Consider the following 22,802-nt stretch of genomic DNA (forward strand, 5'->3'; position numbering starts at 1 on the left):
GTGGCAATGTGAACTAATATATAGGCAAGAGCAGTATAGCACAGTGGTTAAGACTGCAGGCACTAAGCCAAATTGTCAAGATTGATATCCTGGCTCTGTCACTTGCTAACTCTGTGACCTTGAACAAATTTCGTTATTTCTCTGCTTCAGTTTCCTCAAGTGTAAAATGGAAATAAAAGTACCTGTCTCTTAGGGTTGCTGTAAGGATTAAGAGTTAATATATCTGGGGGGAGAGGCAAAATAGGGATAGGGGATTAAGAGATACAGACTACTAATATAAAACAAATAAGCTACAAGGATATATTGTACAACACAGGGAATATAACCAATATTTTATAACTATAAGTGGAATATAACCTTTAAAAATTGTGAATTAGTATGTTGTACACCTAATATTGTACATCAACTATACCTCAATTAAAAAAAGAAGCTAGGTGCTTCCCTGGCGGTGCAGTGGTTAAGCATCCGCCTGCTGAGCCCGTGTGCCACAACTACTGAAGCCTGTGCTCTGCAACAAGAGAAGCCACTGCAATGGGAAGCCCTCGGCAACTAGAGAAAGTCCGTGCAAAGCCACGGAACACGCAACGCAGCCAATAAATAAATAAATAAATAAAATCTATTTAAAAAAAAAAGAAGCTAATACCTTTAACATTCTTGGAACAGTGTCTGGTACATAGTAGGTGCGCAAAAAAATATGAGTTATCCTGCTTTGTGTTAGCTTAATATATGTCACAATACTAGGGACTGACTGCCCATGCAACATTTCATTAAAGTCTGAAAACAACAATTTAAGGTAGATGGTGTAGCTCATTCTAAAGATGAGGAAACAAGTTCTCGGAGGATGAGTGTCTTACCTGAGGTCAGTGCCTTAAACAGGGTTTGAATCCAGAGCCCTCTGCCTCCCAACTTGTGTTATTTCCATCACAGCACCCTGCTTCCCCAGTATGTCAAAATTGTTGAGTGTGTGCAAAACTGAGTTGAATTCATGCTGATCCAATATACAAAGATCCTGTAAACTGCCTTTTGGAATAACGCTGGGTAACTGCTTGCTATCTTGTCAATACTCTCATTTTTAAGGTAGGGCAGAAATAACCCCATTAAGGATTCACTTTATCATGGTTTACTTATACCATGATTGTGTAAATGGTGATGTTCCAACAGCTAGATAAAAATCCACTAAAGGACTTCCCTTGTGGTCCGGTGGTTAAAACTCTGCACTCCCAATGCAGGGGGCCTGGGTTCGATCCCTGGTCGGGGAACTAGATCCCACCTGCCGCAACTAAAGGAGCCCGCATCCCACAACTAAAGATCCCACATGCCACAACTAAAAGAGCTCGCATGCCGCAACTAAAGATCCCACATGCCGCAACTAAGACTCAGTGCAGCCAAATAAACATTTTTAAAAAAATCCACTAAAATAGTGAACCTTCCTTAGCCTGTTTCTTGTCTTAAATTCTTTGTTATTCTTTACACAGGACTATAAATTTTCGCCCATTATGATTATCCAGGTTCTCTTCTGAATTAAGTCCCTCTTACCACTCATCTAAGCATCGTCTCAGTTGCTATCTAATGCTATTTAGTGTGCCTGTCCTCCACTCCAAAATGATAGCCTCTGAGCTCTTGCAATCCCTCAAGTATCTTTTCTAGGACTAAACATAACTAGTATTCAACAACTGTTTGACCCTCTGGATTTGAATGACCCAAAGTAGATGCTAAACAATGTGGTTTTTCCATTCTTCAAGAGCAGTTCAATAAAAGACATAAGAACCTTGAGAAAGAAAGCCTTAAAAGACTGAAAAAAAAGAAGTTAAAGAAGGACTAGCTGTGAAGAACTTTGAATATTAAAAAAAAAAAAAGAGGGGGAGAAGCCAAAGTGAAGCCTCAAGAAACAAGGAGTCTGGCAAAAGCAAATGAGAAAAAAGAAGGGGTGAGGTGGTGGAGGAGCCACATGATATTTAGGGTTTGAAATGAAGGGGAATTCTAGAGTTAAGGTGGGTTTGGATCAGAAGCCTTCCCAAGCTTCTCAGGCTAAAGAGCCTGGGCGGCAATCTGTGGGTGGCCCACACTTAAGAACACAAAAAAACTGGACATAGATACAAGTGGGGAGAAGTGTCATGCAGCAGGGAGTGGCAAGAGTCCATCCTAAATGCAGTCATTTGGGTACAACGTGCCCTTCAGAGAGGGCATAGTGACAGCATGGGCTAATTTACAGAGCCGCCAGGGTAATAACTCAAAAAGCAATACTGCCTTCTCACAACAAAACGAGGCAGCCCCAGAATGTTTTGTGGTGGTAAAAAGCTGCATTACAGCATACTGAGATCCCGGAACCAATGAAAGGAGACAAGTTTACCAAAACGAGTCTTGACACAGAGTACGTTTCTGGCAAATACATTATTATGCACTCACTCTACTCAGGTCCTGGAGCAACTATTTCGTTTCCTTATATGGCCCTTCTCTTCAGCTCTCTCCTGTATAATAACTAATGTCTTCTTAGAGAAACAAAGAAAAGGAATAGAACTGTTCCACTCGTCCTCCTCCGTTTTTTTCAGGGAAATGAGTAGAGGCTCATATCATTGAGTGTCAGAGAAGAACTACTAGTTTTTGAAATCGCTTTTTAAAAACTGAAATCATTTCTGCTAGAGAAAGCTGCTTTGATGGGGGGAGGCAAGGGAAAATACTGCAACTGCCTACACTGACTGCCAGAATTAAGCAGTCTTACTTTAACCAGAACATTTTTCTTTAATTCCATTAGAACTTTAATTTGAATACTACTAGAACTAAGATACGATGGGCAAGCATGGGTAGAAGCACTCCCTATATGGCACACAAAATCAAAGAAAATGCCAGCTGTCATGCTTAAATAAAAATCAACTTCTAATGTTACTCCTCTTCTTAAAATTCTTTGGCCCTCACAGTCTTCAAATAAAATCCAAACTCCTTAGCAGGACCCCAACTTCACTTCCCAATATATTTCCCTCCCTATTCCCAAATTCTAATAGTCCATTTCTCCCCCAAAGTCATGTTCTTCTACCTGGAAAATCCTTTCCATTCCTCTTTGCTTGGTAAAATCCTACTCATCCTTCAAAAAAACTGCTTGGCTTTCTCTCCTTCAGGAAGACGTCCTCAACACCCACCCTCCTATGAGCTCTCTGAGGACCCTACGCTTATTTATCATTGCACTCACCATGTGATGCTATGATTTCACTTTACTTTCTTGTCCCTTCCAATAGTTCCTGAGGACAAGTACCAGATTCTAGAATTCTACCGTCTAGTGCTCAGAACAGAAGCATGACATATAGGAGATACGCAATAAATGTTTTAATGAACAGTAAATATAGCCATCTACGAATCTCACTTTCTCTCAATAAGAAAATATACTCTCTAAAACCTTTCATAAAATAGGGTAACTGTCTTCCCTCTTTGACCACACTGACAGCCAGAGTGATGATTTTGAAAGAGTGTAACAACTGGGTCATATCCTTGATAACATTTCAGGAATTTGGTGGCTGACTGCATCATTTATGACATCAAGAAGGAAGCCATCATTTGCAGAGCACCTACGTGTGCCAAATTTATTCTGTATACACATTACTTCACTCTTGGTGGCCCATGGTAACTTGTTTGAGCTCTAATTTTTTTTTTTTTTTTTTTTTTGCGGTACGCGGGCCTCTCACTGTTGTGGCCTCTCCCGTTGCGGAGCATAGGCGCCGGACGCGCAGGCTCAGCGGCCATGGCTCACGGGCCCAGCCGCTCCGCGGCATGTGGGATCTTCCCGGACTGGGGCACGAACCCGAATCCCCTGCATCGGCAGGCGGACTCTCAACCACTGCGCCACCAGGGAAGCCCCTGAGCTCTATTTTGATAAAGAATCTGAGGCTTAGAAATCTGCCCAAGGTCACAAGAGCCAGCAAGTGGTGAAGCCAGACTAACACAATGTACAAGATCAGGACTAGATTTTCTTCTAAAGGAACTAAAAAATGAGGTTGGCTGAATCTAAGATTTCCCACAGGACTGAAAAAATGATGAAGACAGCAAATAACTTGTCCATCTCAGACTATGGGTATGCAGTTTTAACAATATAAACTGAAAACCAGCCTTGTTCCTGTTCAGAGTTTAAATAATTGCATACACTGTTGCCATCCTGTCAAATAACAGATTCATCAGACAATCAGTTTGAAGCACTGTTTTAAAACAACTTCTCAAAAATTTATTTAACTCATCTGGATAACATGGTAGAGTTTTTTTTTTTTTTTTTTTACAAAAAGAAGGAAACAGCCAGCACTTACTACTCACTAAGCCTTGCAGAGGGCTCAGAGTGTAGGCAGCATACTGGGCACAGTGACCACAGGATTTGCATTATGCTTGCAAAGACAGAACTCCACCAGCACCAGAGTTTTCCAATTCAAAATGTGATTTAATTAGAGATCCCAGCATGATAATTTTTTTTAAAAGGCTGGATTGTTGCTTTTTTTTCTTTAATTTTCCATTTCTACTTAGAAAAATGACTAGAGGCAATGGCGAAAATAACCATTTAAAAGGGATTCCTCTCCAGAAGTTTTTTGTAAAGTTAAATCCAGCCTTTCCACCCTTCTCTCCATCCTTTTACATTTTAAAAAGAAAGGAGTTTGGAATGTGTCAACCTTTACTCAGCTTGCTGCACAAAGCCTCTGCCTTCTCAAGTTGTAGACGCAATGCAGTGCTGGGACTAATCTCCCAAACCTCTGGTTTTAATCAAGTCCATGGGGTGCCTGGCTGGAGGGCCCTGGGTGACAGTTGCTAAAGAAGCTCCTATTAATCTAAGGTCAGTCACAATCCTAACCTTAAACAGTAGACGGCTGACTGCATCACTTACGACATACACCAGGCGAAGGCAGAAGGAGCAAGAAGCAAGTCAGACGTCCCTCGTCTGTTAAGTCATGAGTCACTCCAGCAGCTGAGCCTGTGTTCCTTTCCCCAGAGCTCACTGTGCAAGGTCACCGCCACACCACCTCCATCCCCTGAGCTCACTGTCCAGCCATAAAGGGAGGTGCTTCCAAGTTATCACTGGAATAAATGATTTTCCATAAGTAACAAATGAAAATGTTTAGATCTACCAATGACTCAGTCTCTCCATCTCTTCTTGGGGAGCCTGTACTTCTAAGCATGTGAGGAGGTTAAAAATACAGAGGAGCAGCATCAATAGACAATGTGCTTTACCTCTTCCTCATTACCTTCCTGGAAAATTGTTGTTTCTAACATTCAGTTTCCTTGAAAAGGAGAAACTTTACTTAACTGTTGTACATTGCATGTAAGAAGGGACTTCTCTTTTTAGCCTTCATTTCAGTGTATGGGTTTCCCTCTCTAGGTACTGAGAGTGGGAAAGGGAGAGAGAGGAGGAGACAAAAATCACAAAGTGTAGTATAAAGCACACCCTGTGTCAGCAACATGACAAGTCCTCCAATGTCATCAATGTTGACTCTAAGTAATTTCTGGTGGGGTTGAATACATCATTACATTTCTATTTGTGCTCTGCCTGAGGCTTTTCCCTAACCACTAATAGCGAATAAAGGGCTCGAGAGTAAGAGCTTTTGTGAAAGGGCTAGAACACAAGTAATATGCTGGTCTGTGGCCAGGTGTCAGTGTACTTTATAATGGAGGAAAAGAGGATTACCGGGAGATTTTTGTTTCAGCCTTTAGTCCAACCAAGATTTAAAAGACTTACAGAAAATGCTTCACACAGAAGTGTGGTAGTGGGGAAGGGAGGATGGGGAAGTGGTAAACACATCCAGTAAAATTCAGGCATGAAAGAATACCCACACAAGTCCACAAAATACAAAAGAACAAGAAGGATCACTTCCTGAGCCATAAATGGATGGATAAGGGCACAGGGCAGGTAGGGCACAGTGGATTTGCCACTGATGGCTTCAGTGATAATTCTGAAACCTGTTCCAATTTATTTTTGGAATGAACTCTTCTCCTGGACAGGTCAAAATTGTGCTTAAAAAATGTCATTAGAAGATAACAGCTTTTGAAATATTCTTTTGCCTCTTGCTTCCAGGTGATTTCCTTTTTGTTGAAAACCAGAAGCTGTATAAACCTTACAGGATGGAAGAACAGTCTTTTGATAAAGAGGAGGTGAGGCACTGGATGAACTTACACAGTAAGTGAGAGTCTGTATGTCTTGGTCTTGTCCCTTGACCACTCCACATCTCTGACCTAACAGAGATGGCAGTTCACTTCCTCTGGAAGAAGCCAGTAATGGACACTTGTCTATTGGCTTTGCCCAGAGCAGCAGTTCCTTTCTTTGGGCCCTTTCGTTCCTCTTTGGGTTCCTTTTTCAGAGTCATGGCGGGAGGCCTATGTACAGAGGAAGTCTTCATCTTAAGCTCTTCTTCACTATCTGTGCAGGATTCACTCTCGTAGACCTTTTCAGTTACTGGAAGAACAAAGTAAAAAATGGGATATGAGTGGGTTGAGTCATTTAGAACACTGCTCTCTCGAGAGAATGAGATGTCTGGTTCACTCCAATCCTCTCAGACCCACTGACCAAGGGAGGTGTGCTCACTGACCACCGTAGCTTAATCCCGCTGGGAGATCAGTTTCTGCCTCAGGGAGGAAGCAGTATTTTGAGCTCACACAGCCTCTAGCGGGGCTCAAAATCAACATTCACCCTTACTCCGTCACTGCTATGCTCCATGCCTTTAAGTGGGCCCTTATCATGTGGTTGCCCAAATCCTGCATTTGGGCCTTGGTCTATGCTTAGCTATCTTGCTGAGCTCTACATCAGAACTGTCTGCATCTCAAACACCTACTTCTACCTCCATGCTTTGACTGACTTCTTCAGTCTCACCTCCCTGACCCACAATGCCTGCCATTTCCATCACTGGTTTTCCTGGTCTTAAGCTCTGCTCTACCAGCCAGTCCCCATCCTGCCTAGCCAGATTCATTGCCATGGACCCTCCTGGCCAGTCCTATCCTGATGTCACCCACTGTGAACTGGAGATTAGCTACTCAACTATTCAGTTCTTGGTTCTCAGTGACCCAGGTTTTAGTAATGGTCTACATCATGAAGAATGACTATCTCAAGCAAACTTGGTCAGATGACAAACTTGATAGTTTTAAGGAAGGACAATGATAAAATGAGAAAAAGTTCCCAGTGTTTTTACTCCCTGTCGGTCAAGGGTGTACTTTGCCTTTTCTCCTACCAATAAAATTCACTGATCCCTCCCCACTGGAAACTTTAAAAAAAATTATACCAGTGAGGAGTCACTATAAGGAAGCCCCAAAGGGCACAGGCACAGACAATCGCTTCCAACAATGATGTCCCAGAACTGATGAGGGTCTCTTCAATACTACTGCAGTGCACACACCAACCGCAAGAAACAGTACAATGCCACCCTCCTGTGACTTTAGAGAGATGCAGCAGCTGTACAGTCAACGTCATCTAAATCCTTTCTCAGCAAATGATGGAAAAAGGAAAACACCTTTTCTTAGCTGAATAGAGTAACCTAATATGCATAATACTCAAATGAGTAAAGTGAAAGGTATTTTTTCCCATTAACAAACAATGATAGTTTTAAGCTCTCGATTATTGATCATTTCTTTCTAATAAAATATATCCGCCGAACTGTGCTAGAGGCATAGGCTTTGGAATCAAATACACCTGTGTTCTAATACCTAGTCTGTCACTTACATAATCTCAAATTTTAATGTGTATCAGAATTACTTGAAGGCTCATTTAAACACGTATGGCTGGGCTTTTATTTCCAGAGTTTTAGATTCAATAGGTCTGGGGTGGACCCAAGAATTTGCTTTTCTAACATGTTCCCAGGTGATGCTGATATGCTGCTGGTCTGGGGACCACACCTTGAGAATCACCATTCTTTGCTCCCCTGTAAAAGGTGATATGCTGCCCTACGAAATGTACAAATACACCCAGTAATCTTTGGCAAGCACTCTTCAGTGCTATATATTCCCCTTGCAATGGGCCACGCTGGAGGTCAACTGGCTATAACCAGTGGAGTATTCCTTCACCTTATTCATCTATTCTTATTAAGGTTGCATAATCAACAGTCCCCTCCCTAAGAGTTCCTAGGATTTGTCATTACTTTCAACAGCCTAGAATTCACTTTGGCCGACCCCTGTCAACTAAGAGGCTAAAGAAACACTAGTAAGCTTTAAATATATACTAAACGTTCTTGAAGGTCTTAAAGCTCCACAGACCAGAGGCATTAGTATCTCCCATGAGCTTATTAGAAACACAGAATCTCAAGTCCTAACCCAGGTCTACTGAATCAGAATTTGAATTTTGTCAAGATCTTCTAGTAATGCATCTACTCAACAAAGTTTAAGAAATGTTGCTCTAAGATACTTCAGGAATTTCCATGGTATACCTGTTGGTTCAACAATTATGACCCCAGAACATCATCCCCATCCTGATGCAACTTCAAAAGCATTACATAACTGGATTTTAGAACAAAATTATGAGCTGTTATTTACTCAATATCTCAAATTAGGGAATTCTAAAGAGCCACCTACAGATATAGAAAAGACAAGACTTGCTCCTCCATAAGCTATATTATGTATTCAAATGGCGGCATGTCTGTAATATTAAACTTCAGCATCAATTAGCTCATTATTTCATGACCAACCACTGGTTGTCTCATTGCCAATTCTGTGCAATGCACTGCTTGAGGGAGTTAAAAACCACTCAGGGCAGCACCAACAGAATTTCTTAAGCAGAACACTTTGTATATACCTTAAGAGCTAAAAGGAGCATTTCTATATTCAAAGCTGTGGCTACTTCAAACTACAGAACAAAGGAGATTTCAACTTAAAAATACAGGACCTTTATTTTAGCTGAAAAACACGCCACTTTTCTGGGCTGCCATAAAAACAGGCCCAGTTTGCATGGGTAAAATAATTCTTTTCCACTCAACTGTTTTGCTCTTAGAAATCCACCCTGTCCAGAAGTCCACCCCAAATTTATCTCAGGGGCCCAACTCCCCAGTCCCTGTAGTAAACTCACAGAAAGGGAAAGATCAGCTTTTTAAACCCACAGACCAACTCCCATCCAGCACAGGACAGAAGAAGCCCCCTGTGCTGGTACGTTTGGAACAGTCTGAGCAGAGAGAGGAAAGCAGAACTCCTTTGTTGGTTACAGAAGCCAAGATTCATTAGGTTGAGCTTGGACTAAAAACCTTAAAAAAAAAATGTGCTATGTGAGCACAGTTTTCATTGTTGCATCCAAGGCTCTTAATAGTCCTGTCTGGGGACAGGAGTACAAAAATGTTCACATCCCATACCTGGCCAAAACTTGAGTACTATGTTTTGAACAAAGCAATAGGTAATTAGCCACAAATTCCCAAAGAACTCTCATAAAGATATTTTTGACACTTTTCTTTTTAGCAGGAGGGAAAAACTGGCACTGATGCTTTTGTCCTCTTAAGTTTAAAAGAAAAAAGAATTAAAAATTCAACAGTGGGGCATCCCTGGTGGTGCAGTGGTTGAGAGTCCGCCTGCCGATGCAGGGAACATGGGTTCGTTGGACCCAAAATTATTTACCTTATTTATAAATTACTCAGAATATGGATGTGCAATGCACTTTCAGAATTTGCAGATGACAGTAAGGTTTTTTGGGGTATTAAATCGGCAAATTGATGAGAAGAAGCCACAAGATCCTCTGAGATTATGTGATTAGGTGGGGAAAGACAGCAGGGGAGTTTTCTCCAACTTAAAGAATTCAGAGTTCTCAGTTCCCAGTTTAGACCTAGGGAATTCACCTGGGAGTATGTCCATGACTGGACCCCAAAGGTCTATTTAATGTGCTTCTATAGCCAAAAACATAGGAAAGAAAAAGAAAGGAAGAGGAAAAATAAAAACCAAACAGAAGATCCCATTCTGACTATACTGAATCACGGTGCAGTCACCATTGGGCTGTAGCTGAGTGTGGTCTGATCCCTGTTGCTTTAGAAAACAAAAAATTCACAGGTGGGGAACCAGAGAAGAGCAGTTTCAACTATCAAAGGAACACCGAGGTTACTCTAAAATTTTGGGGATTCTTTAGTCCATATGCAAGAGCACCAAGGGAGGAATGAGTGATGTCTACAAAACCCCGCACTCTGTTACAGAGGACACTGGAGGGCTTCCCTGGTGGCGCAGTGGTTGAGAGTCCGCCTGCCGATGCAGGGAACATGGGTTCGTGCCCTGGTCTGGGAAAATCCCACATGCCGCGGAGCGGCTAGGCCCGTGAGCCATGGCGGTTGAGCCTGCACGTTCGGAGCCTGTGCTCCACAACTGGAAAGGCCAGACTACTCAACAAAGTTTAAGAAATGTTGCTCTAAGATACTTCAGGAATTTCCATGGTATACCTGTTGGTTCAACAATTATGACCCCAGAACATCATCCCCATCCTGATGCAACTTCAAAAGCATTACATAACTGGATTTTAGAACAAAATTATGAGCTGTTATTTACTCAATATCTCAAATTAGGGAATTCTAAAGAGCCACCTACAGATATAGAAAAGACAAGACTTGCTCCTCCATAAGCTATATTATGTATTCAAATGGCGGCATGTCTGTAATATTAAACTTCAGCATCAATTAGCTCATTATTTCATGACCAACCACTGGTTGTCTCATTGCCAATTCTGTGCAATGCACTGCTTGAGGGAGTTAAAAACCACTCAGGGCAGCACCAACAGAATTTCTTAAGCAGAACACTTTGTATATACCTTAAGAGCTAAAAGGAGCATTTCTATATTCAAAGCTGTGGCTACTTCAAACTACAGAACAAAGGAGATTTCAACTTAAAAATACAGGACCTTTATTTTAGCTGAAAAACACGCCACTTTTCTGGGCTGCCATAAAAACAGGCCCAGTTTGCATGGGTAAAATAATTCTTTTCCACTCAACTGTTTTGCTCTTAGAAATCCACCCTGTCCAGAAGTCCACCCCAAATTTATCTCAGGGGCCCAACTCCCCAGTCCCTGTAGTAAACTCACAGAAAGGGAAAGATCAGCTTTTTAAACCCACAGACCAACTCCCATCCAGCACAGGACAGAAGAAGCCCCCTGTGCTGGTACGTTTGGAACAGTCTGAGCAGAGAGAGGAAAGCAGAACTCCTTTGTTGGTTACAGAAGCCAAGATTCATTAGGTTGAGCTTGGACTAAAAACCTTAAAAAAAAAATGTGCTATGTGAGCACAGTTTTCATTGTTGCATCCAAGGCTCTTAATAGTCCTGTCTGGGGACAGGAGTACAAAAATGTTCACATCCCATACCTGGCCAAAACTTGAGTACTATGTTTTGAACAAAGCAATAGGTAATTAGCCACAAATTCCCAAAGAACTCTCATAAAGATATTTTTGACACTTTTCTTTTTAGCAGGAGGGAAAAACTGGCACTGATGCTTTTGTCCTCTTAAGTTTAAAAGAAAAAAGAATTAAAAATTCAACAGTGGGGCATCCCTGGTGGTGCAGTGGTTGAGAGTCCGCCTGCCGATGCAGGGAACATGGGTTCGTGCCCTGGTCTGGGAAAATCCCACATGCCGCGGAGCGGCTAGGCCCGTGAGCCATGGCGGTTGAGCCTGCACGTTCGGAGCCTGTGCTCCACAACTGGAAAGGCCAGAACAGTGAGAGGCCCGCGTACCGCAAAAAAAAAAAAAAAAAAAAAATTCAACAGTAAATACGTAAATTACCATTAACAGTCAAACCAAGAGGCCTGAAATTCATTACTAGAAGACTAAAAGCAAAAAACAAACAAATAAAACAAAAACAAGACCAAAATCCAGAATTCATAGGCAAAAGAAAGTTAGCACTGAAAAGACAAATTTCCTGTGTAAGGAATTTTATTCCCAATCACATGCTACAATTAAAATGGCAGAGGCCTTTTCAGATGAGTGGGAGGTGGGGAATGGGAGAGGGCTCAAGACTGATGAAAGGTCTTCACTAGTTTTAACAACCACATTGCCTAGGGAAAGTTGATTCTTCAGAGTCTATCAATCTTTTTAAGACAAAAATTTGAACCAGAAAAGGAAAATCAAGAAAGGGAAAAAATACTTCTCTAGGAGAGCGAGCGTGTGGCAGGTGCCACAGGAAAGGAGAAATGACAATTCTCGGCTATTTCACTAACAAGCGGTTGAAGAGCCTAAACCCACAACTTTTTACAAACACAAAAGACAGTACCAGGATCTGAACATCTCATCGCGCCTCAAGTGCTAAATCCTAAAAGCCCCACAGAAGTCGGTCAATCGTGGTAGAACAAGCTAAAACATGGCTGAAGAATCAAGCAATGACTCGAGGCCTGAATTCTAATTTCCCTCTAGGCCTCCATAAAAAGCACATGCTTTTACCTAACATGGCTTACAAGCAGGAAACAGAAAGGAAGTGATTTGGAAGAGTCAGAACAAATGGGACAAAACACAAAGAAGACTCTTGACACTCTCTTCAGACTCTAGTCATCTATAGGAGCTTCTTTTCCACTGTTCAAATGTATAAAACAAACATTCAAAAAAAACCCAAATGTTTCTCAATGTCTATGATTTAAAATTGGTATTGTGGTTTCCATCTTGAAAGTGTTTTTTAAATATATTACTTCACATGAATCTTCACAATAATCCCACATGTAGGCAAAATGGTATTTTCCCTCCACTCCACAGATCAAGAATCTCCCCACCAGAGATGATGTGACTTTTATGCAAGATCTCAAGCATATGAAGCAAACAGGAACCCAGGTATTCTGACTTTAGTTGTAGTGTTCCCTATATTCCACTACTCAAAGTGTGGGCCACAGGAAAGCAGCCCAGCACCACCTGGGGATGAATCATGTGCATATTAAAGTCTGAGGCACCCTGTTCTGTAAGGGATTAAGGTGCTCTCCACGGTAATAATTCTATCTCTGGATTTGGAGTCAAAAATTCTTCTTACCTATGCAGCCCTCCTCGTCCACAAAGGCTTTAGATTTTAGCACACGTTTTCGTTTTCTTTTGTTTTCTCCACTTGAGCCCTAAAAGATCAGAGGAAGATCAGAGGATACAACATTAAATTGACCAATCAAGCTACAGAGAAAAATAACAAAGGCTTTTTACTCTATAACAATCACCCTCCAATATTTATGACGATAAAAAGTTAAACAGGTTATCTACAAATTTCCCTTTAGGGGACCAGCCCAACCACAGACAAGTTATGCTCATTGATACTTCATTGTGAGAAGAAAAGTAGCATGTTGAGCAAAGAACCCTGTTCATTCAGCCAACAAACTTTTGTTGGGTAGTGCAGGCGTCAAGGTTAAAAAGACCAATAGGACACGGGCCTTGGTGGAGGAGAGAGAAAGAAAACAGACCACTGCAATCCACTGTGGTAAGGGCTTTAATGGAAGGCCACAGCAGATACTATGGAAGCGCTCAGGGAAGGCCTCTAAACCAGACCAGAGGTCTCCACGGCATCCACCCTTGCTGTGGATACCTGCTAGTTCAATCTTGACACTGCAACGTTACAACTGTCTAATTTAGTATCAAAAGGTATTACTTATACCAACTTCCTTTTCTCTCCACTGGTCTTCCACCCCATTTCCTCTTCAGCTAATGAGGAAATCAGTGCAAAATTTAAATGACAGTCTTAACACAATGAATTAAGGAAAACTAATAGTCATAAAGGAAAAAAACCACCCATCTTCTCAGTCCTTCATTATCTACACTAACAGATGCAGACAAGAGCCAGATGAAGATCATTGAAAACTGTATTTCCCCATTTGCAGTCCTTTTCTGGAAGAGTAACAAACCTGCATAAGTTGTTTTTTCTACTCTGTCTTTCACACACTCTGCTGCAAGACTTCACTTTGCATAATGCCAACAGGAGTTGGGTGACAGCTGCCCTAAAGCTGGAGGGAATGAAAAACAAAAGAGCTCCCAGGATTGACTTCGGCCACATTCCTCAGATGACACATTATGGCTGAACTCCCTCTTCAGGTGAGAAGAGAGGGAATGCCCATTCTGCACTACCTATAGGAGAGCAGGACGAGACAGGAGCCGGCTACTGACATCTGTGAAGTGTACAGCAGCGAACTAACATAGCAGAGTAGTTTTATCCTTGGGCGATAAAGGACACATCCCAGTAAAGTTGTACCTTGACAGAAGGAGGCTCTGGCTCAGTCTTAGGCACTGGTTCAGGAGATGGAGAAGCAGGAGGAGGTGGGGATGGTGACTCAGCTTCATAAGCCCCAGGAGAGTCTGGTATGACTGAAATAAGGAAACAAGCTTAGATAAGAGAACTACGGCAGTGTCTGGTACAATGCCGTCTCCACTGGCTCTCTAAACTTTCATGTCCAACAAAGGGTATTTTGTAAGCAGTAATTCATGACAACCAAGGACTCTGCAATTATATAACTATAAATATCTTTAAAATACATATTTTATTAATTTTCATACAAAGAGAATCAAAGAATCAAGAATTATTAGAGCTGGAATATACCTTAGAGATCATCTTAGCTAAGCTTCTAATTTTATAGATAAGTCAAAGTATGAAGTTGTTTTATAAATATCCACTGATCATCTACCATGTGTCATGTATTTCACTTACATTATTTTACTTTATCCTCACAACAAACCTAAGAGACAAATACTATTATTCATACATTAGAGTTGAGTAAACAGAGGTTCAGAGAGGTTAGTTAACTTGTCAGGGGCACAGAGCTTGCAACTGAGGCAGGAAGTTTTAGACCCCAGTCAGTCTGATTCCATAGCCTTACTATTCCAACTGTCCCATGCTACCTTACCACTCAGGGCCAGACATTTTCTCTTAAGATCAAGTAAGTGGAGATAATCCTCAGATTATACCAAATGTGAGTACCTTTCATCTGAAGAGCTACAAATCCGTTACAAATATATTTAAAATACACTGACGCATCCACATTCCTTATGCTTATGTCACTAAAAATATATTGAGGGAGAATGCTTGACTAAGGCAGACAGACATGGATTCTAGCATATGAATGTGGGCAAGTTGTAAAAAAAATCTCTTTGAACTTCAGTTGTATAAAACAGAAATAATAGTAACAGTGATTTTGTGACTGTGGTCTGAGGATTATTTGCCATCACTTGAGATGTATGTTAGACTGAAATTTTCCAGCTGATATTAAGAGCATAAGCTGTGGGGTGGGGGAATCATCTCTGAGACGATGATCACAATTACAGCTCTAACAACTAGGACTTGCTTGTTAATATGTGTTTGGGAACTACTTCTCACTTGCCTCACTGATGAGGCTTATTTTGCTACACTGAGATTAGCAGGAAAGAATATTTTAAGGAGAGAAATATTGCTATGGAAGTGGTCCCACCTGAAAAGAGAGTACCACCAGAGGGATCCCATCATTTCTGAATAGTTCCAGAAATAGTATAAGGTCATAAGAGAGGAAGTGAAAATCCTCAGCTGACCTATTGCTTAATTACCACAAAGAAATTGCTGGTCAAGGGACTAGGTAAGCTGCTTAGCCTCACCTGCTCCCTGAATCTCCTGGCTGTATTCAAATTCTTAGCACAAGTCTTGGATCTGAAATTCTCCCAACCAATTAGGTCAGTGTTAAAAATTATGACAGTGGAGGCCTCAAGGCCAAATGACCTAAAGAGGTGAAGCAGAACAGCCAGAAAGAAACAATATATTATACACTTCAAGTATGAAATGGGCCCCTAAACTTTATAAGCTCTAGGAAATAAAAACATAAAAGGCAAGTGGTCCAGCTATTAACCAGCTCTGGGAGGCTAGAACACGATGGGAGCTCAAGGAAGCAAAAGTCCAGTCAAACCACAGAACCAAGCACCCGTTTTTCTGAAGGTATAGCTATTAAGAAAGCTGTGTCACAATGTGTTACAGTGGTGGGAGTGAAGTTTATGCGGTGAGGATGCCAAAAAAAAGGAATTTTGAGTACTCTCAGTAATAAGTTTAAGAATTCTTACTCTATTTCCAGTTCTGTAACGACTTGACTTAACCAAGGAAAACACAATCCCAGTGGCACCCTCTAAGACCCCTCTCACTGCACTGTATGGACTGTTTATCTACACTCCCCCTTCAGACTCTAAGCTCCACACAGGCAGAGGCACCACGATTTCCCTAGCACTGAATATACAGTAACAATTTCTTTTAAATAAAGGAAAAGAATCATTTTCTGAACTAAATTTGAGATGATGGGCTTCTAGGTCAAGGAAGATTCAGCATATACCTCTTTCTTCCTTCCACACACCCCCAAAGAGAAACATTATAACGATAATAAAGGAAAGAAATGTTTTAACCCTCTCATAATAGGGAAGAGAACACCAGAGGAGCCAAGAGCTCTTAATGAATAAGAAATTTCAACAAATCCCTGGAAGATGGAAGGCAGATGGGAAAAAGTTGACAAGGGAAGCATCAGTCAATTAGGTGAGTCTGATAGGAGAGGTTACTATATATTATAAAACTTGTATTTTATCTGATTTTTGAAATTGTGTACATGTATTACTTTGTTTAAAAAATTGTTTTAAACAAAATATTTTAAGAAAGGAAGGACAGGGAAAACAACTAGAATTTTCTGGGCTTTACAAACATTAATCATTCATTTTCATAATAACCCTACAAAATCACTATTACTATTTCTGTTTTATATTGATACAACTGAGGTTCAAAGAGATTTTTTTAAAACTTGCCCACATTCATATGCTAGAATCCATGTCTGTCTGCCTTAGCCTTTATTACTAAGCCAAGCATTCTCCCTCAATATATTTTTAGTGACATAAGCATAAGGAATGATGGATGCATTGGTGTATTTTAAATATATTTGTAACGGATTTGCAGCTCTTCAGATCAAAGGTTCTCAAGTAGTGAAACATCACTCACCCCAAGAAAGCAACCTTTGTTGCGGCAGAATAAGAGCTATGGTAAAACTAATTGCGGGGATACAGTAACGTAACCACTGTTTATCAGAGAGTTTTCTGGAAGACATGGGTAACTAGAATTCCTGAAAATCATTCATAGCTTCCTAGGAAATTTTTTTAACTACTTATCTTAACCTTTAAAAAAGGGGCAGTGGGTCATTTGCCTAACATTCTCTATAAAAAATTTGCAAGGACTGAAAATGGTAGCAAGGACTGAAACATACCATTTAAAACTACTTTTTCCTAGCAATATAGATATTACTCTTAATGTTGTTTCTCTCTGGGTCTGGCCTTTTCTTGTTTTACAAAGGGAGTATGTACAATAGAACTGCTAAAGGTGCCTATGACTCTGCCAGGGAGAAAGAGAAACGAACAGTCCCTTGTGTAGAGAGTTAAGGATATGAAGTTGACAGGAATTTTCTGAGAGAAGGTACTTTCAAGTGTGTTTATTACCATTAAACGCTTACTGAATTTCAATAGGAAAAGTGGGGTGAATAATAAGAAAACTGACTATATGTTAAGCACTGTCCCGGCACTTTTGACGCAGCATCTTATTTAATGTTCATAAAAGGCCAGCACAGTTTGTGATAACATCCCTATATTAGTGACGAGAAAACAGGAATTGATTAAGTTAAGTAATCTGCCTAAAGTCACATGGTCAGTGGTAAAGGTTAAGATTTAAACCCAGGTCTGTCTAACTGCAAAGTCTCTGCCATTTCCTCCACTCCTGCTGCTCATGTACTAACTTCTAGCTGAAGACATATTGAACTAATAGTGTAACAGAAATAAAACAATAATAGGTTAGAGACTGTATGAAGGTTTAAAATGAAATCCCACTGGCTTTGAGACAAAGAAGAAATTTAGGAATAAAATGGCAAAGGTTTATAAATTTAGTCAGATGCCAAAAATTATCTTTGCCAGAAAAAAAAATCTGAGAGCCTCTGCTTTCTATCATCTGCTATTATAGGTTGTCCACCTCTTTCACATTTCTTCTCCCTTCCAAACTAAATAACCCCACTCATATTTCTAATCACTTAAGGGTATTATTTTTGTGAGCTAAGGATCAGAACTACAGAGAATATTTCAGAAGTATGTAAAGAGTGTTCAATCAACCACAGTAATTCCTTGACTTAGAGCTGACTCCTTCACTAATACTACAGTATCTAGTTTACTTTTTAAATGTACATTAGGATGGCTTCAAAGACTTTTTTAGAATCTTCCTCAAGTTGTTTTCCTGGTTGGAATTTAGGGAAAACTGTTCCAATTAGCACATATTCCTAAGTTACTTGCTAAGTTATTTTCCTGTGTGTCTGCACAGATTTGCCTCTATTTCCTTCAACCCTTAACCAGTCAGAATGTTCCTTGATGGTTGTTTCATCACACACTTGGGAATCTTCCTTTCTGTAGTCTTGGTTAAAGCATTTTGATAAATGACATGGAATGAGTATATAGCAACTGCCCCACTAGGATGCTCACAATACCCTATCCCTATCCATTCCACAGTCAATGGAAACCCTAAATCCATGGAAGAGTCAAAGATGTACCTCTGCCATAGACATATTCAACTTTCTTGTACAACTTCTTACGTATATTCATTTCCTTTGCATTACTGTCACCTGTATATATAGTTTGTTTTTTCACTCACTTGAGCTAATATCCCCCCACTTTGGGGGAGCCTCTGTTACTATTTTCAGTGCTTCTTACAGTAGTTTCTGGTAAGAGTAGAGTCTAACAAGTTTAGCTTTGTCCTTCAACAGCATAGCAGGTTCCTTTTTTTGCATTCATTTTTCTTTAATCTCTTTTTAGTGTCAGTTTGTTTGCTTTTGTCTACCTTTATATGATGCTGAATCCCTTTGGACGAGAGTTCCCCTGGCCATTACCAAAAATATTTTATACTCATTAGGCCATGAATTCATGGAGAATCAATCACAGCAGCTCAAGCTTTTCACCACTGGTTCTCAAACCAGGCTTTTCAGGATCGAAGTCATCTGGCATATCAGTCCAACCCAGGTATCGTTCTCTTTGGTCTCCTCCTTTTTCTGTACACTTTCATTTACACATTTTGGGAAGGATACTTGATACTGGCTCTTAGAATAATTGATATTCTTTTAAAAGGCACATTAATTTTTCAGGCAAGACTCTTGCCCTTATTCTGTTCGCTTATTGTACAACAGTGTCTACAACTTAAAACTGGAAGGGTTCACAGTGTCATTCCCTCTCAACAATGACCATACAGATTCTTCATCTTAGCATGGTTTTACTTATGTGGTACAAAACACCACCAATACCCCTGATGCCTACAATATCACCCATTTTATAAGATTCACATGAAGGTACCCAAAGGAAGAGCTCCATTTTATTTTTTGAAAAAGAAAACGCCTTTGATAATAAATGTAATAATCCTTACTCTCCTCTTTCCATTTGTGTTTGCTACTTTTGACAAATTACCATAAGATTATGGTTCTTGTCAAAAGGTTAAAGTAGGTTTTAAACAGAAATAGGTACACTGTGTCTCTCAGTGCTAGGATTACTATTGTCACTGTGACCCATAATAAGTAACTTTTTAGCTCCTTGAGCCTAAAATCATCATAAGAACTGACCCTTCTGTGGACCGAATGTTTGTGTTCCCTCAAAATTTATATGTTGAAGCCCTAATCCCCAATATGATAGAAGTAGGAGGCGGACCTTTGGGAGATAATTAAGTCTCAAGGATAGGGCCCTCATGAATGAGATTAGAGACACAAGAAAGATGATTTCTCTCTTTGCCATGGAGGATACAGCAAGAAGGTGTCCGTCTACAAATGAGGAAGAGAGCTCTCACCAGGAACTGAATCAGCAGGCACCTTGATTTTGGACTTCTTAGCCTTCAGAACTGAAAGGAAGAAATTCCTATTGTTTAAGCCTCTCAGTCTATGGTATTTTTGTTATAGCAGCCCAAATTGACTGAGACAATCCCACTAGCCAAAAACTAAATTAAAAATTAAAATTAAAAAAATTAGTAATGCCCACCTTCATCTTCACTGCTATCAGACTCAGGAAGTTTGATTCTTCTCCTCTTTTTCTTCATGTTTTCAGTTTCTTTTGTCTCATCATCAGATAACTCCACTTGCTTCCTCCTGTTGCCATTCGGGAATAATTTAAGCATGTTACACAAAATAAAAATATAAGTATTCATGTGCTACTGTCAGCCTTGCTTCATAACTCATGATCTTAATTCCAGAGGGTAGAAAGTAAGAGTCGTAATAGACCCATAAGAATACTCTGCTAACTGACCACAGCTAGGTCACTTCACGGGGTAACCAGAATAAAAACTTTCTCTAGCTCTCTAAAGACCACTGTAAGCTACTTACCAGGTTATTGAAAAATTTTCCAAATTCCTTCTTACTTCCCCTACTGGCCTTTCAATCATTCAACAAGCATTAAATAAGTAGCTACTACCTACATAAAGGCTTTTTGCTAAACACTCAGATGCAAAGATCAAGAAAATACCGTTGTTCTCAAGAAGCTCTGGCAGGAAAAATGGATATAAATGCCACTAACTATAAAATACAATGTGATAAATTTTACTGGACAAATAACCTAGATCCATCTTGACATTATTTAGCTCCTCTGTCTGGATACTCCACCACACTATTCATTCAATCAACAATAATTTATCAAGGGCCTAATGTGTGTTATAGACACAAATAAGAACAAGACATAGTTTTTACCTTCAATCTTATTTCTTATGTAACTAAATATCAACTTATTTTTCTACCTTAAGCTAGAAAAATAATTAAACCCAAAATAAGTAGAAGGAAATAATAAAGAGCAGAAATCAATGAAATAGAAAATTTTAAAAGGTAAAAGTTATTTTTCAAGAAAAGATTAATAAAATTAGTAAGACTTTTACAAGACTGATAAAGAGAAAAGTATACATTACCAATGTTAGGAATGAATGAAGAAATCTATAGTGATACCTACAGATTCCATAGATACTCAAAGAATAAGGCTATATATATATTATCAACAATTTTATGCCAATAAACTCAACAACTCAGATGAAATAAATTCCTTTAAAAACACATTCAAAATTGACCCAAAAGAATAAGAATATTTGAATAGCTCTATTTAAAGAAATCAAATTCATAATAAAAATTTTCCCACAAAGAAAACTCCAAGCCTGTATCCACTGGTGAATTTTATCAAACTTTTAAGAAAGAAACAATACATACCTTACACAAACTCTTTTGGAAAACAGAGGAGGAGGAAACTCCTCTCAACTGATTGTATGAAATGGGCATAACTTTGATACTGAAATCTGACAAAGACATTACCAGCAAAGAAATTAACTGATTATAGCCCCCATAAATATAGATGCAAAGAATTCTTAACATAACATTAACAAATCGAATCTAGCAATATATAAAAAGGCTAATACATCATGACCAAGTGGGGTTTATCTCAAGAATGCAAGGCTGGTTTAACATTTGAAAACCAGTCAGTATAATTCACCACATTAACAGAAACACCATACGATCGCCTCAATAAATGCAGAAAAAGTATCTGTCAAAATTCAATACCCATTCATAATACATTTCAGCAAACTAGGAATAGAAAAGACTTCCTGAATCTGGTAAAGTGCATCTACTAAAAACATACAGTTAATATCCTACTTGGTGGTGAAATCCTGAATACATTCCTGGCAATAACCATCAACAGCGAGTGTCATACCCATGGTTAGAAACATTTTAATCCATGCCTATCACATGTTCCTAGGAGGTGAGGCCCACTGGACAGAGAGCTCTGACCCTCTGAAACGTTAGCATTCTGTTGGTGTTTTCTAATAGCGTAGCCCCAACCTTGCCACAAAAGTCAAGTATGTCTGGGCCTATCAGTGCTGACAGTGTCCTTTAGAATTTCTTTCAACAGACTAGCTTCTACCAACTATGAGGTAGTGTCTCAAATTCCTGGATTCATTTTTAACAGCTTGTGTGCTTTTTATTTTCTTTTCTAATTACATTTTACCACTTGAAAAATAAACTCATTGATATAAAAAGAAAACAAAGAACTTTTTCTCTTAAATTTCACTGGAAACAGTAACCCCTCATTTGGCAATCTGAGGTGAAAAACAGACACAGAGACATACAATCAGGCACGCTTATGCCATGTCCACAAATATAAAATGAAGTAAAGGAGAAGACAATCAATTTAAATCAATGGGGCCCAAAAAACTGGCTTTGGGCTCTAAATCATCTGAACTGGCTGATTCAAGTTCTGCTTCACTAGACAAGCTATGGAGCTTCTCTCTTCATTTTGGTTATACGGCTGTATCCCTAAGGCTATCCCTAGTAGGATTTAGTGCTCAACTGAAAACTGCCTGTTTGTCAATAAGCCCCAAAAGACCTTCTCACCCCCAGCAGAGACACTCTTCCCCCACAAGTAACAAAATTTTCCTACCTTTTTTTTTCCTTCTGCTGCATCTTAACAGGCTCTGCTTTTTTGCTAGATTTCTTCAGGCCCACAGGGGCTGCCAGCTTTGGTTCAGTGACAGACAGTGGAGGTTGCTCCACTTTTTTTTCTTCTTTCACTGCTTGTTCTGAATCCAAATTGACTTTAATTTTATCTGTAAATAAAGTATAGCAGACAACATATAACCCCATCATGCAATATTAATCTATCATTCCTTTGACAGTTTACTAAGTGCCAGGTAATATATTAGGAACAGGGGCTAAAGGGATAAAAAACAGTCCCTGTCCTAACAGAGCTCATGGCCTAGTCAGGGAACATTTCTCCTTTCCAACTACCACTCTAGCTATAACTGTTTTCATTTCTGCCTCCTGCTAATCCCTCATTATATCACAGCCGCCAAGCCAAATGATAGTAAACGTAGCACTTAGAAAAAAAATGAATACAACTTTATGAAGTACCAACATTCTCATTT

At 39.8% G+C, this 22,802-nt stretch overlaps 1 protein-coding gene across 9 annotated transcripts in view; it reads right to left on the bottom strand.

The window, feature by feature from the left end:
- Window positions 1-4,908: 4,908 nt before the first annotated feature.
- Window positions 4,909-22,802, bottom strand: part of POLD3 (DNA polymerase delta 3, accessory subunit) — an 83,895-nt gene continuing 66,001 nt past the window's right edge. For 7 of the 9 annotated variants that reach the window (XM_055091658.1, XM_055091656.1, XM_055091655.1 and 4 more), the window contains 6 exons: window positions 22,319-22,484; window positions 19,889-19,995; window positions 19,701-19,751; window positions 14,103-14,215; window positions 12,906-12,984; window positions 5,662-6,415 (listed from right to left, as the gene is read on the bottom strand). In XM_055091658.1, coding sequence (XP_054947633.1) covers window positions 6,213-6,415; window positions 12,906-12,984; window positions 14,103-14,215; window positions 19,701-19,751; window positions 19,889-19,995; window positions 22,319-22,484 — 719 coding nt within the window. In that variant the 3' untranslated portion in view covers window positions 5,662-6,212. Of the gene's footprint in view, window positions 5,044-5,661; window positions 6,416-12,905; window positions 12,985-14,102; window positions 14,216-19,700; window positions 19,752-19,888; window positions 19,996-22,318; window positions 22,485-22,802 lie in introns of those variants that run through there. The other 2 variants (XR_008619630.1, XM_007109089.2) reach the window with 2 other exon arrangements.

Source organism: Physeter macrocephalus, chromosome 16 (genome assembly GCF_002837175.3).
Source record: "Physeter macrocephalus isolate SW-GA chromosome 16, ASM283717v5, whole genome shotgun sequence".
Lineage (NCBI taxonomy): Eukaryota > Metazoa > Chordata > Mammalia > Artiodactyla > Physeteridae > Physeter > Physeter macrocephalus.